The sequence below is a fragment of the Rhinolophus sinicus genome, linkage group LG01, assembly GCF_036562045.2.
Source record: "Rhinolophus sinicus isolate RSC01 linkage group LG01, ASM3656204v1, whole genome shotgun sequence".
Taxonomy (NCBI): Eukaryota; Metazoa; Chordata; class Mammalia; order Chiroptera; family Rhinolophidae; genus Rhinolophus; species Rhinolophus sinicus.
In genome coordinates, this window is record NC_133751.1 from 171,830,749 (window position 1) to 171,847,417 (window position 16,669).

Genomic DNA, 16,669 nt, shown 5'->3' on the forward strand with positions numbered 1-16,669 from the left:
TTTCCCAGATGAAATTTACCTTGTTATGAGCTTAGGACCAGCAGCATTGTCATCTAAGAGCTTGTGAGAAAAACAGGATCTCTGGCCTCATCCCAGGCCTTCTGAATCAGAAGAACCTTGGGTGTAATTTATGAGAAAATTATTCTTAATGTGGTGTATCCACATTGTGTTTAGTCTCAAAAAGGATGTGAAAATTTTGGAGATGGTATAGGAAGCATAAACAATTTTTAAAAATCAGTCCCGTGGGAAAATGTAAACAGAAGTGGAATTATTTGACTAGAAAAGGGTGGAAAGGGAGATTCAATATTGAATATGTGTTCAGAACAAGTTAGAATCTATTTGTACTAAATTTCAAATAATAAAAATAGTTCTAATATGATGACATGAATAACAATGACACGTGGAAGGTTTTATTGACAATGAGGAATGTTAAATTTAGGATTTGTTACTGAGACGTTAATAGAGAATTAAAAACTCCTCTCTCCCTTGGGTTAGATCATTGTGGTACCTTACATTCCTGCAGGTAGTTAGATTCACTCAAGTAAGATTGCTTCTTACTGGGTTAGTACTAAGTTATGCTAATGAAAATTCTCCTTGAAAATCCCTTAGCCCACCCCTAAAATTATTCCCAGTACATTCAACACACCAAATAGTCCTCCCACCCTCATTCCCCCACTCCCATGTTTAAATGCAAACATACATACATACATACATACATACATACATACATACATAGCTGTTTCTTTGGTTGATCATGAGATGAAGTAGTCAGCTTGTGTTTAGGCACCAAATTAAACAAAAAACACGTTTTTCAAACAATAGAAAATGTCACTGCCTTAGAGAGGGTTACGCTGCGCAAGGCACAAACAAATGGAGAATCTACAATATTAGGTTCACTAATGGGTGCCTTTCACATTCTGACTGAATTCAATGGCAGGATGATACAAGCCTATGCAGAACAGTTGAGAGGCCTGAGGCAAGCACACAGATGGAGATCCACATGCCATATGTCTAAATATTTAACCATTATAAATCAAGTTAACAAACTGTTAAAATATGGCCAAGCCTTGACATCTAAGCTTACAATACACATGAACTGATCGGCCAGGTTTTAACTCCTCAAAGTCCCACTGGAACATTGTGGCCTGGGGAAAGTGTGGCCATCCTGGACCATTGCCCACTGCCTTCTTTTCCACCTCTGTGAGGGGCCTTGCGTGACTGGTGTGTCTGCTAGGTCTCCGTGCTTGTGCCTAGAAATGTTTGCATTAATGGTGACACCTATGCTTGGGAGAGTAAACCTGGAGAAGAGGCCCACACAGGACCTGGAAATAGTCTTGAAGTCTTTGGGGCTGGGAATTCTGCAGTCCTGGACTCTAGGTGAATACACTGCCTTGACCCCACAGAAATCTTTCTCCACAGAAATCTTTTTCTGCTGATTGGTATGCTGGAAGACAGTCAAACCGAGCCTCCCTCCCACCCCCCCCTTATTCCACCTCTGCCCCCCGCCCACTCCTGTTCAAACTGTTGTTTCTCAGTCTAGTTGTGTAGGACACAGCTCCCTGGCCCATGCTGGTATTATAAGCCTTGCACTCCCCTGGGCGGCTGCCAGCCACTCACGCTCCAGGGAGAGCTGTTGTTCACAATCTTAGTTGTAGAGGGCGCAGCTCACCGGCCCATGTGGGAATTGAACGGGAGAACTAGGCATTAGGAGCATGGCACTCCAACCACCTGAGCCACTGGGCCAGCCCCCAAACAGAGCCTTTTTGAGTATGCAGTCCCATCTCTCCCTGATTCTAGCCTCTATAGGATAATTTATGTGATTAAATGCAGTAGTACATATGATATGAACATTCATTATGGGTAATTGCCACAGATCTTTGGGTTATGGCACCTGTGTGTTCACCATCAAAAGTGTGAGAAAGGGGGCTGCCAGTTGGCTCAGTTGGTTAGAGTGCAGTGCTTATAACACCAATGTCACCTGTTCAAGTCCCACATGGGCCAGTGAGCTGCACCCTCCACAACTAGAGTAAAAACAAACAACAGCTTGACTTGGAGCTGAGCTGCCAGTGGGCGGCTGGTTGGCTCAGTTGGTTAGAGCGCAGTGCTCATAACACCACGGTCACCAGTTCGATTGAGAAAGCCAGACTCCACACACAGGGCAATGACACTCAGGATTGTCCACTAACTTTGGAAAAAGACTTCATGCTCTAGATATGACTTTACTGATCTGGAATGTGGGTGGTGGGAGATCTCAGTGATTCAAACTAATTTCTAATGTTTACTTAAAACCCCTGATGCAATTGTGTGGCACATTTAGAATGAGATCCAACAGGGAAGCTAGCATACAATACACATGACTGGAGAAAAGCAGCTCTGGCAAAAGGAAGCATCATTAACTTTCAAAGCTTGCATGGCCATCACTCACAGACTTTATTACTTTATCAGTGCAGTGTAAGCCAGAGACACTATTCAATTTCACATTCCCAGGATCCATTCCTTACAGATTGGGAAAATATCATAGGTAAGATGTACCATTAATGACTATATTAAAAGCCATTCTGATCATCTGGGATGATTATGGATTGAAAATATCCATGTTTATGACACTTATACGGCACTGAATATTATAACTGGATTAACTGTATTGTACTTCTAAAGAAAAGTACCCATTGGATAATCTGCTAAGAAACTGGAAAACTGGCTGAACAAGTTGAGCAGGGCTCCATCTAGAAAAAAAATACACAACCTAATGAAAGGTAGGGAAAAATGCCACCATATTCTTTTTTGTTTCCTCTGCTCACTGTCTAATAGTATGTACACCTTGGGAACCTAGAATGTGTTAACAAGTGGTTATGGCTTTTGACTTGAAGAGAAACCTCTGCTAAGTAAATATGACTGGGATAAGAATGATTTTCATTTAAATTTCTTGCCTATCTCTTAACAGGCCATAATCTACAATAATATTGTACATGGAAAACTATGTGGAATAGAACACAATTACAATACTCCATTCACTTGACGAATATTTATTGAGTACCTATCACGGGCTAGACACTGAGTTAGATGCTGGGAAACAGTAAGAGGGGAAATAATGATACAATCACAGACAGATGAATCTCAATCACAGGATCATAGGAAATGAATGTAAAATGACAGTTCCTAGCCCATAAAATAAGGGGACTGTATGGAGAGTGTGGCCTAAAAAGTCCACATTGTTAGTGTTATTCTTGTATTGATGTCTCTCTTAAAAAAGCATTGCAACTACTTAAATTAGTTCAGAAGGAAATCAACTTCCTGTGAAAATACTTGGGCTAGTTGGAGTGTGAGAAGTGTATCTGTGTTTGAGAACACTGAACCTTGAAAGAACATCTGTTTGGCTATTTTGTTAAATGAAACGCAAGTCACTCAGGCTTTACTAATAGCTTCTTTGTGCTTCATGACTTCCCACCACATAAACAAAATTACCTAACACCTCAGTTTGTGGCTAAAACTGTCATCAGTTGAAGCCTGCTGACAAAGAGCAAACTTGAGAGACTGCAATTCCTGCTTCCCTGTTCAAACAGTTTCCACATTTCAATCATCACTCTGTAGCTGGACCCCTCCAGATAAGGACCTCTAGGGAAGTGTGCTCCCTGGGGATGTTTATTTTATAGAGACAGACTGATGCCTTCAAAGTTTGGCCACTTGCTAGGTGATAGAATTATTTCTTCATAGTGACTCTTCCAAGGAAAGAACAAAGGTGGGAGAAAGGCAGAAATGGCTAACCTTGATTTTGTGACAGCATATCTACAGATTCCTCAAGGGGTGTTGTGAAATTCCGAAGCAAATCCTTAAAGTTAAATTTATTTTGTAAAAAAAAAGTAAAAACCCTACCCTGTGTTGCACTTATGAGGGTTACAGAATCTTAGTCAAAGGAGCTTCAGAGATGTTCTAGTCCAATGGTTTTAAAATGATTTTTAACCTTGACATATTTTTGAAAGGAAATTTTCCACCTGGGTTCCAATCTGTAAAATATGTGTATATGAAATAAAGGTGTCTTGACTGAAACAGGGATGGGGTATCCAGACCAACCCCCAATCCAAAGGAGTCCCTAAGGCACCTCTTTGGGGTCTTCTGGGCATGGTGTGGGGCTAATGCAACTTTCTCCCTTCACCCAATCCTACAGCCAGGAGCCCCTGTACATCCTGACAGGTCACCTCTTTTTTTTTTTTTTAATTTAAAAAAACATTTTTTTTTAATTGGCGAGTATAGGGGAACAATGTGTTTTCCCAGGACCCATCAGCTCCAAGTCAAGTCATTTTCAATATAATTGTGGAGGGCACAGCTCACTGGCCCATGTGGGAATCGAACCGGCAACATTGGTGTTATGAGCACTGTGCTCTAACCAACTGAGCCAACTGGCCGCTGCCTGACAGGTCACCTCTTGGATAATCTCAGAGTCAAAGAACCATGGAGTGCTGCAATTCTAAGGAGATTTGGAATGGTGACCTTATGGGAATATCATTCTTGATATCTTGGGATATTCTCAATCATTTCATAAGTATCCCACCCAAATTCTCACAATCACAAAAGCAGAAAAGTAGAACTGAGGACCCAAGGTTGTGTGTGGGGTGGAGGGGGGCGGGGAACAGAGAGGGGTGGGTAGGAACCTGAGACATGCGATTCCCACAAAAGGGGCATACAAACATGGTATTCCGAGGTTTCAGGGACCTGGGGCCGTAACAGGGATGTGCTCAGGAGCCCTTGAAAGGGAGGGTCTGCAGCAAAGCAGTTTGGTGGGTGAGGACCAGGTGGTCCTAGGTCAGATACCACCTTTGGAGCTATTTCCCCACCTGTGTAAATACCTGCTCTTTACAGAGAGGGCAGCCTGGAGGGGGATCAGGAACTGCCGTAATAGACACCTGCACAGCATATTGCAGTTGACTCACATACACCATCTCATTTGGTCCTCCCAACAGCCCTGTGAAGAGCAGGGTAGCATGATCCCCATTATATAGATAAGGAAACTGGGAGTGAGTGAGGGGAAGTGGCCTGAGCAAGGTCCTCTGCCTGTAAGACGCAGAGCCCAACACCATGCTATTTCCACTACCCCACCACTGCACGCAGGAGATAAGGGAGAGGTCAAGAACATTGTCTGAGGAAGCATTCTTTTAAATTCCTTCTAAACTTTGTAAGGATTCTGGTGCAAGGTAGGTACATGATTTCGCAGTGGGTGAGTTTAATAGCACCAGCAGCTGGAGCAGAGAGGAAAAGATGACATACTACCTGCAAACCCTCAAAGATCTCTCTCATAGGAATCCCAGCACGTGGAGGGGGCATGATCAGGTAAAAGGGTGGGAGAGGGTCAAAGAGGAGTGCCAACCAGCGTGGCTTCTCCCAGGGAACGTTTGATGATTCCAGAGGCAACAAGGCATAGTGGCCAAGAGCATGGGCGTGACAACCACGGTTTGAGTCTTGGCCTGACCCCTCTGTGTTGCAGTTTCCCTAAGTGAAATAAGTAATGTACTAATAGGATCTACTTCATAGCAAAGTCACAAGAGTTACATAAATCAATGTCTGTGTAGCTCTCAGACTGTACCCAGTATATAGTAAATGCCACACGAGGATTTGTTAAGTAAATTTTTGTCGGGCTGTGAACTTCTGATGCAGGTACTCACAGATATGCAACAGCTACTATTAGAAATTCAAAAATGAGGCTATCATATCTTAGCTTCCTGTTTTCCTGAAAACTTGGTTACTATAATCCCTGTCCTCATCATGTTATTAACCCCACGATATCACCAGATATCCCCCAGCTCTTTCCTGACTTTCCTTTGGTTCCTTCCACTGCCTGGCCAAGCCCCTGATTCCTTGGTTCATCTTGCTGAGCTCACTTTTATATATTTTGTGACTTTTCAATTCATGTAACACATAAAACAACATTCAAGTCTGTGGTTTGTTTTAAACGTAACTAAAAGTCATGTTAAAATTCTATCAACAGGGGGAGCTCAAAGAATAGCTTAAAATTGTCCTGAACTGGCAAACTTGAAAAAAATGGAAGAAATAGAATCATTCCGATTTGACTGCACACTTTTGCTATTAATTGGGAAATAAGAGGAAATAAAGTCAAATTAATATAAGTAGACAGTGTTAATATGACTGGTTAGTTTTTCCTTAGTAGAAGATTATTTACTTAGATTTCCATCTCTAGGGATATCCAAGTAAAGATTTTGATTTTACATTCATGAGTATGACAATGTCCTGAAGAGCTGAGCTATTTAGATTTATTCCCATTTTATTTGTTTTATTTTTAAAAAGTTCAGAAGCATTGTGCTTAATCTGTTCAGACTTAGTAACTACTATTCAGAGGTGTCACGCAGCATGAAATGTTCTTTGCAACTCTGGCCAAAATTCCAGTGAGATGGGTAAAATGGGCTTTTATTTATAATGTGCTAATGTTTCAATTAGGAAATTTGGAAAACCTTTATGGATTTCTATAAGGTAGGAAGAATAATTCCCACTTCTTTGGTTTATTAGAATATCCTTAATCTCAAAATCTCCTTTCATGTGATATCTGGCTTACAGAGACCTGTTTGAAGCTCTGTCCTAAGACTTTCCTCCCTGGGAGAAAAGCTTAGCTCATCTTTGGTGGAGCTGTGATATTTGGTAAATGATTTTTAAGACATGATTAAGGGAATGAAGAATTCTTGGAAGGAAAAATGTGGAGTATTAAACCTGTTGTGATGGATCTGTGTGGCTTTGTGGGGTGGGTTATATTGATCATAGTTGAATGCTGGACTTATAAAGTGCTTTTTTTCTCCCAAATAATTCAAAGACATTTTTCACAGGAGCTGTGAGGTATAAGGCCAGGAGATTGGATCCATATGAACCAATGCACTTTATAAGTGCATTGTGTAGAAGGCCTCATATGCAGCATCTCTGAGCCGAGAGCATTGGGCATTACTACCCTGATCTCTTAAAAGAAAAAAAAAATGCAATATTTCTCCAAGAGATCATTTGCTAGGGTCTTATTTCAGTCACTGTCAGAATGGACTGAAACCCAGGTTTTCTGATCCTAAATATGTAGAGCATAGACATATGCCCTAGTATTTAGGCAAACTAAATTGATGCTCTCCAAGTCCAGGATTTGACCACTGTATCATTTACTGACTTAAATGTGAACACTTGGACTGCATCCATTTGTTCTGTTACTCAATTCATTCAGTGAAATGCAAACCTTAGCTATGAGAGCAAGGTAATTGATACCATAAAATAATAGGATTGTTTTTCACCTGTGATTTTCACATAATATGTTATGATGTTCGAGACTTCTTATCCTCTGTAAGAAAGGAGTGACTTAAAGATATTTTGTAATAATGGAGGATTGACTAAAGAAAGTATGGAACACCTGTAAAATGCAATACAATGCATTTAAATCATGTTCTCCAAGAGAATTTAAGGTTATGGAAAGGTGTTCACCTTACATTGTTACGCAAAAAAAAAAGCAGGTTATGAAACTCTGTGTGTGTGTGTGTGTGTATTAAAGTAATGTGTACATAGATAAAAGTCTAGAATGATGTGAACAAAAATGTTTATAGTTGTTTTCTTAGGAGAGTGTTATTATATGCAATTTCTATTTCCTCCTTTTAAAAGCAAAACTTTTTATACTGTCTGCAATTATCAAGCTTTACATTTGTAATCAGAGAAATATGAATTTGACTTTATATAAAAATATAAATAGGACAGTTTAAGAGCTTTGTAAAAATGGGGTATTACAGAATTATTTCCTAAAAAAATTCTGTTGGAGAGAAAATTCCTACCTCATTTCCTTTGCTTCCAGCACTGGACTTCATTTCCTTTGGTTGCTTTGTAAAAGAAAAGAATAGATAGAGAAGCATTATCAGCTAAATATCAAGTTGGTTGTGCATATTACGGTGATTTTCTTGGCCACAATTTTGACAGTAACCCAGATGTCTTCTAATTCATGGAAACCTGACAGAGCTGCCCACATTCAACAGAAAGGAGCTTCCTGTTTCACTTCATGGTGAAGTTTAGAACTTTCATTGAGATAAGTAAGCAATTTGGCATAAAATTAAGACAATATTTTGGAAAAGGGAAATAATGCAGGGATGTTTTAGAATTTAGTTAGCACTCTTTGTACCTGGAAAATAATCATCTGAGCTAAGCTGTGAAGATACCCAGTCCCCGTGAAACCCAGTCTAACCCAGAGGAGAGGAAAGTAAATGATAGGGCAGGGTGCCAAATGGCAAAGTAAGTACTAGATAGCATTGGAGGAGAAGACTAACTGACACAAAAATGTTCATGATATGGATTCTTTAGTTTAAAAAAGCAGAACGTTATATAGTATGCACAATCTGACCGCACTTTTAAAAAGTATATGTATAGAGATATATGTAAGAAAAAAGAATGAAAACAAAAATAAGGATGTTAATAGTGTTACCTCAGGGTGGTGGGATTGCGAATGATTTTTAATTTTAAAAATTTTGCTTGTCTGATTTTCTACCTTTACTTTTGTATTAAAAAGTGATTAAAGTTATTAATTAAAGAAGATAATATATATGAAAATGGTTTGTGACTAGAAGAAACCTGCAAAATCTAAGGTTTTATTATTTTATATATTATACATGCTGGAATAAAGAGCTAGCCACTATTTGGTATGTTCCTTGTCCCTCCTTTTCCATGTGACTTTTTTGGAAGACAGACATCTCTAAGTTCAAGGCCTCTTACTGCTTTACTTATTAGCAAACCTTGCCCATTATTAAAAATTCCTTGAGGATAGGAATTAAACCTAAGCCAAAAAAGTGCTCGTTATAAGAATGTATAATAAATGACTCCTCATTACATTTTATTTATTCAGCAGTCTCACCTGGTAGGGATTCATTTAAAAAGAAATGTACTCTTCAATACTGAAGACCAAACAAACAAACAAACAAAAACAACCAGCATTAATTTGTGTATGCAGATATCTTTCTGTTAATGTAAACTTTATAACTTAAAAAAAAACTAGATCTTTTGAGGCTAATTCAGTGATGTCCCAACATTCAGGTGAGGTACTTTTGAAATGTTAACAAACCAGATGAGTAACATGTTTCCGGCAATTAAAGCAGTAGGGTGTTTGGGAATCTAAGAACTATGCAAAGAATTAGAAAGAAAGCAGGATGAGAACTCTAGGTTAAGAGGAAGTGGTAAAAACAAGAAGCAACAGGATGAGGCTGGGTCAGAAGCTTTCTAGACATGCCAAGACAAACTGTACAACTGTTATACCCAGGAACATCCTATTTACCCCCAAGCTAATTCTCCTAAAATGAAAGTGTCTTTAGCCAGACATGTTGTTATTAAATATCATTTGTTGGAAAGATTTTTAAAAAATGAGACCAGGAATGTCTATCCATTACAAGACAGATCACCTACCATTATCATCAAACTATATTGACCAATGCCTATATATATTTAGGTACTACATCACCATTGTTAAGAACTCAGACCTTCTGAGTTTAGACTCAGTGTTCTTTCTACCATTTTTAATTCTTCAGTGATAGCATGTTTTATTCTCAATATGGCCCTTAACCTCACATAAGAAACACTAAGGAACAATATACATTGAGTTATAAGGCCCACGAGTAAAGATGTGCCTGATTTGAAAAAAAAAAAAAAGCTTGTATAATTTTACTGTTTAATTTACTCACCAAATGTCGAAATTCTACCGAGAGACTCCCATTAGAAGATTCTTCAATGGACATGGCCTTGACATGAGTTCCACAAAGGACAAATCTTCGATTGCTAGAGAAGAAATCTTAGTTATTTACATGGTCTCAGGTAATATATATTTATGTTAACAGCAAAAAAAAATTCTAAAATAAATGTCTTACCTTAGAGTTGAAACATTCCTGTAAAACCAAGAGGATTATTTAAAATGAGCTATTTAATAGTAAAAACTTTCTATGATATTTTAGAGAATAGTATATACAATTTCAATTAAGAGTTTATAGTTAAATTTTAAAATAAGTCTTCATTGGAGTTCTGTTAAATGTTTGAACTTCAAAGTCAAATATTTGAATTACATCAATACGTAATATTAGAGAACTGAATTTAAAAGTTTGAAATTATTCTATAAAATAAGGACAATTAAAAAAAAAGTCTTACACTTTCATGTTTTAAAATGGAATTTTGTACTTACTTGTCAATTGATGCTTTCACTTTTACCTGATAGTTTAGTTCTGGCAATTTTATTAGTAGTCTGGAAAGACACATAAATAAAGAATCAAATGTAAAAATTAAAAGTGCTAAAAACCTTTTTACATTTAAAGTTTTAAACATATTTATAGCATATACATATGAATCAAATTATATTATCTCCAGTTATATGTTAGTGTGTTTTTAAAATGTCAAATTCCATATTACTAATACTGACATCAGCCACATAATATCGTATTGACAAACATTTGGGAAGTGTTTCCATATTGCTTCAGTTGATGTGTGTTGGGTAATACATTGGTTAGGTCAGAAAAATAGCTATATATTTTGGCTGAAGCCCAAATTTGGGTTAAATGTATACGTTAAAAAAAAGTCATTTGCAAGTCTATTAATATAGCCCCATTTTATTCTCATATTATAAAATACATTCTGTAAGCTTAGGAAAACTAAATGCTTTGATGATAACTGTTTTATGGTAAAAATACTGAGAGAGACTAGGCTTCTGGTAGAATATGGAAAATTCCCATTTAAATGCATTTACAATTTTTAAACATACTATATTTAAGTAGCAGCAAAAATGTTCATAATTTTAAAAGACCTAAATTCAAACAAACAAGTGATTAAAGGTCAAAATAATAATTTCTTTAATTTCTTCTTCTATTGTAAGCACTTCCTTTTTTCTTTTGCTTTTACCAACTCCTCTAAGCTGTACCCTCTAATATACCCTTTCTGTAGGTTCAGTCCAGTTTCAGAAATACTCATTTAATCACTCACTCAATCATTTACTCATGCACTCATCCCAAACCTTGTTCATTCACTCAGCATATCCTGAGCTCTTCAATACATCCAGTACATCCCTAGGTATTGGGATACTGGCATAGTGAACATTGTGGAAGGAGAAGTGTGGACATAAAAGGGAAAAGTCCAGCCAAATAGATGGAATATAGAGAATAGTGATAAGCAACTGGTTGATGTTAGAGAAATATAATCATGGTAATAGAAAGCCCAAGCAAAAAGGTGGGTAGAATGAAGCAAAAGTTCCTTAAAAGTCCTGTACAAAGCACAGGATTGGTTTTAGGGTTTGGAATATATGTGTGTAGCTGTTGGTAGCGAGCAGTGAGGAGGTCACATGAAATAAGGCAACATGTTTTCCCTCTCTGCCTACCTCTCTATCCTACTTCAGGAAGGATCTGATTCACTGTAAGATGTAACAACTAAAGGGAGTCCCATGTCACCGCTCCCTTTGAAATAGAAGGATGCAAAGCTATGGTAGAGAGGGGTTTAAGGGAAAATCTTGAATGCTAATTAAAGGATCATCTATTAAGATAGTGAGAAACAGGGTACAGAGAAGAAAAATGGGGACTCAACAGTCAGGCAGAAGAAAGGGCAAAACACCCAAATGAGGGACTAATGGTCTTTGCCTCTTGCAATTAGTTCAAACAACATGCAAGGTGGTACCCATTCAAGGAACTCTTTCACTCAGAACTCTTTTCTGAGAAATCCCTACTCATCTCTCTTTTTGTCCCAGAGAGCATCTTAGATTTAGCATATCATCTATGGGGGTATCTCGTAGAAAAGTAGGATGTCCACCACCCCTCTATCCTATTTCTCTTTAGTGTTACTATCTTCTGGGTTACATAGAGATGTGGGGATGAAGAATAAACAACTTTTGAAAATCATGAAATTTTAAAAGGGAACCTGGCCTCTGCCTTTTGTTTTTGGTTTTTAAGTCTTGGTGCAAAAGTCACACAAGGGAAATAATCAAGAATTTAAAATAGGTTTTGGAAATGCAAACTGAAGACAAATACCTCTCCGTTAAAAATGGAGTTCTGCAGTGATGGATGTTAACTAAATTTATTGTGATAATCATATTGCAACTTATGTTTTTACTATTAATAGCTCATGTATGTCAAGTCATTATACTATACACTTTAAACTTACACAGTATTGTATGTCAATTATACCTCAAAACAACAAAAAATAAAATAAGGGGTCAGCCCGGTGGCTCAGGCGGTTGGAGCTCCGTGCTCCAAACTCCGAAGGCTGCCGGTTCGATTCCCACATGGGCCAGTGGGCTCTCAAACACAAGGTTGCCAGTTCAATTCCTCGAGTCCTGCAAGGGATGGTGGGCTCCGCCCCTGCAACTAAGATTGAACACGGCACCTTGAGCTGAGCTGCCACTGAGCTCCTGGATGGCTCAGTTGGTTGGAGTGCATCCTCTCAACCACAAGATTGCCGGTTCAATTCCCACAAGGGATGGTGGGCTGCGCCCCCTGCAACTAGCAATGGCAACTGGACCTGGAGCTGAGCTGCGCCCTCCACAACTAAGACTGAAGGGACAACAACTTGACTTGGAAAAAAGTCCTGGAAGTACACACTGTTCCCCAAGAAAGTCCTGTTCCCCTTCCCCAATAAAATAAAATAAAATAAGATAAAATAAAATAAAAATGGAGTTCTAATAATGATAGGGGTCAGGGACTATATCATGGGTCCCTAAATCACCATCTACCACAGCACATTTGCCTCTTATACTCTGGAATTCAGCTTTTCAGAGGTGAACTCAGTGATTAATAATTTAAAACTTTGGGCCCTGAAGATTGAAGCATAATGAAAATCTTTGAAAGTTTGATCTCAAACTCTTTATTTTAAGTGTCATTAGGGAAAACTATACATTTTGGTTTCTCATGCTAATAAAAAGGATCAAATACATAGATAAAGCAAAAATAACACAAAAATTGTGCATCTTTAACTCAGGTACATAGTAAGTATATACTGAAAAACATACTGCTGAGCATTTTTGCAGAAAATCCAATAAACTAGTTGTTGGGTAATCACGGGGGAAGAATGTGCCACTGTATTTCCTGGATAGGATGTTTAGAAACTTCTGTAATCTGTCCCTACTCTGTCTTCGCAATTCTCTCTCTTCCTGCTCCCCATGCTTAGACAACAGATCCAGGAAGTCATTATTTCTAGAGTCTTACTCTCCTGCAATCCTGCTCTCCTTCCCCTCTCTGCTCTTCCCTTAAGGTCTTTCCTCATGGTGACCAAAAGCTATTTGCCAGTCTCTTCAGTCTTCTCTCAAGTCGACCTTTTCAGCAATTAATCCCATGTTGCCCAGTGCTGTGACTTCATACTTTCATGATAATATCCCTCATGTCTTCATCTTCATTGTCACACTCTGTACAAGCAGGGCCCTCATTTTAACATTGTTGTCCATGTTTACCACAGCTTAGAGCTGGGCATGCAGGAGGCGCTCAATAAAGAAGAGTTGAATGAATGTCACAATGAGAGAAATTAGTCTTAATTATGCATGTCTGTGGCTCCATAAACATATGAAATGTTAGAACACATTCTGCCTACCTTAGTTTTACAGTGAACTGAATGAGAGTTTTAAGTACCATCGGCCTCTGAGGGTGGGTTGGCATGCATGGCTGTCGTTCAACCACAAATGAGCTAGATTAAAAGGAAATAAAGCTTGTCATTTGAAAACACTGAAAATATTGACAGGCTGAAAACCGCAGAGGAACAGGATGCTGTCCTCTTCTAAGGTCCAAATTTCCTACACTTAGAAGACAGTCAAACCTCCATTAAGCTCAAATCTTTCCAAAGACGTCTCATAAATAATTACCAGGAGATGGGGAAATGCCTAGAGAGTGTCCCTAAGTAACAATAATAATTAATTCCTGATTGTCGCAATTGAGTCAAGAATAAAAGCCCCAGTCTATTTTTAACATACTAAACATAAAATAGAAAGTTAATTTTATGCCATTTTTGAACTAGATATTAGGATTTCTGGTACATACTAGTCTCCACCCTTCATTCCTTGGATATGTACTTAAGAAATCCTTGAAATCTTCTTTTCCAAAATGTTGAAAATGAAATTTAGGTGGGTAATGTGCTTGGTTCATGGAAAACTAAGTCAAGTTGCGGAGGGAAGTATTGTTGAATAGTGAAGAATAGAAACGTTTTTGGAACTCTCTGGAGTTTTAGTCACTTTGCCCTGAGGTTCATTGTTTACTTTGCTACTACCTTCTCACCTTAACACCAAACCAGGCTGGGTGTCCCTGCAACTCCACAAGACTGAGGCTACCACGAGGCATTTAAATGGATAACACTTACTTCTTAAAGAGATTGTAGATCAAGAAGGTGACTCTTTCCAGCAGATGTGGTCTTTGCATCGGGATGGGATCACCTTCATATGTCATTTTGATAGACTGTTCCTCTAATTTCTCCAATTGCCTTTTGAGTTGGAACAGACTTTCTGCCAACAGTGTAAAGCTATTGAACAGCAAATGAAAATTGCAGATAGTTTTTCCACTTAATCTACCATTTTAACTATTAAAATTTTTAACATATTAACTATTAAAATATTAAACTAATTAATCATTTAATTCTGTAAAAGGTTAATGAGAGTTCTTTATGTTTTTTCCTTAATAGATTTTTCTCTAAAATGCACAATATAATGTTAAATATTTTCAAGGTTTTCTAATATATACCTTCAGTTATAGGCAAGAAATTCCTTTTTAATCATCTTTTGTTTAAAAGGCTATTAAACATACATATGTTAAGAATCTGGCACTCACTAAAAGACAAAGAAAGAGCAAATTTAAAACTTTAAAAATACATGATGTGAAAAATGTTATGTATAAAAATACTGAAGAAGAAAACCAATATGAAATGGACTCCCTCCCCTCATATATGTTTTTTTATAAGCCCTAGGTATTAGCCAAAAACTATCCATGGAGATCTCTGGAGAAAGGTATCTGCTTGGAATTTCACTCACTATGTGGTGATCTCACCTCGGAAATGGAGGTGGGAGCTTGGGTCAGAAGTCTAGGGAGGAGGAAGATTGAAATGGACACCGAAGGAACCTCCAGCTATAGACGAGGCAGAATGTCTCAACAGACTTGATAAAAACATTTGGCCCTGACAGCAGCTCTTTCTACGAAAAAGGTTATTCCCCACATAACACTGTGGACAGAACTGTCAATGCCACACTGAATTTGATACGAGCACCACTATCTGCTAAGTTCTTTATTGCTCCCTTTGTTGTTTATCTTGTTTTCATAATAACAGAGTACAGTGAGGTTAGAAAATCAATGTATCTCCCCAAGAAAAATCAATATGTTTTAAAAAGAGCCCAATCCCTTACTTTTTTTTTTGAGACGTATGCCTGGCAGAGCAGAGCTTTTAGTGCAAGTGTCCCCAGTGACTACATATGTTTATTGTATTGAATTATTCCCTTTGAAAACAAATTTAGATTTCAGCTGAGCATTTTTCTTCTTTTTCATTACACTTTCTAATTTTTTCAATCAGAAAGTTTTATTTTTGCATTGATGAAGAAAAAAACCCTACGAACATGTTTTTTCTCTAATACAAAGGATTGTATCCATGTAGGATTGTATGTGTGCATACACAGGGAGGAGATGCCATGTTGTATTAGCCATTTGAGATTTTTCATTTAAATACAAAAATAAATTGCTTTGTTGACAACACAAACTGATATTTAATTCTGACATGTTAAGACACACATTTAAAAATTGAGATATCTTTTTTCAAGCTTTTGAAGCTAGTACTTCTTATAGAAAGCCTATTTATTGCTGGTTTCAAAAATTCACGAGTCTTACAAGATTGGTAGATGAGAAAAATTAAGCAATTCCTGTGCTAGATTCTATGGATTTCTAGAGATGCTTTCATTTTCTCCTGAAAGGAATAAAAATTAAGAACGTGTATACAATTACATCTATGTTTTCAAATGTAGAGTTGCCCCCTGCTTATAAACCATCAATAAGCTGAATGAACTGAAGTTCTGGTCTCAGCCTGCATGCTCTGGCTGAACAACACTGAAGTTTTGTACTTCCTGTGGTTTTCACTGGAAACTAAAGTCAATGCGTTTTACCAGTTTTGAAGCTGGTCGAGCCCATTATGAAGCGGACCTCCAATGCAGGCAATTTGCTGCCGCCTCTTCCAGTCCTGCAGCTCTTCTATTAGCATGCTGTTCATCAACAAGTCCGTTTCATTTACTATTTGTGTCATCTTACTGAGGGCTTCCTAAAAACAAAGATGACTACTGAAAAGATTTTCATGAGACACAACCAAAGTCACTCACAATTCAACCTATGAAACAATTTACCTGACATGGGAGGTAAAGGCTTAGTTAAAACTTTGACCAAATATTTCACCAAATACTACCACAGAACTGCCTTTTCAAACAATTCAATTATTACAATCAAATAAAGTCATGAAGAAAACAGCATGACTACAGTTACTATTCTCTTAATAGCTCATAGTATCATTTAGTATATATGTTGAATTTGTGACTCTTGTAACAATATTGAACCTTGTGGTCAGTCATAAAGCCATATATCTGCTTTTTAAAAAGGCATTTATAAATTGAATTTATAGTCTTATAAATATGTTTATACATTTATTATAAAATGTATTGATTAAAATTTGAGCCTTTCTGTGTTAGTTT

At 37.7% G+C, this 16,669-nt stretch overlaps 1 protein-coding gene across 5 annotated transcripts in view; it reads right to left on the minus strand.

Moving 5' to 3' along the window:
• Positions 1–16,669, minus strand: part of STAT4 (signal transducer and activator of transcription 4) — a 90,982-nt gene that overhangs the window by 13,357 nt on the left and 60,956 nt on the right. For all 5 annotated transcript variants that reach the window (XM_019740778.2, XM_019740781.2, XM_019740777.2 and 2 more), the window contains 7 exons: positions 16,094–16,245; positions 14,314–14,472; positions 13,555–13,647; positions 10,178–10,237; positions 9,870–9,887; positions 9,687–9,780; positions 7,800–7,844 (listed from right to left, as the gene is read on the minus strand). In XM_019740778.2, the coding sequence (XP_019596337.1) occupies positions 7,800–7,844; positions 9,687–9,780; positions 9,870–9,887; positions 10,178–10,237; positions 13,555–13,647; positions 14,314–14,472; positions 16,094–16,245 (621 nt within the window). The remainder of the gene's footprint in view (positions 1–7,799; positions 7,845–9,686; positions 9,781–9,869; positions 9,888–10,177; positions 10,238–13,554; positions 13,648–14,313; positions 14,473–16,093; positions 16,246–16,669) is intronic.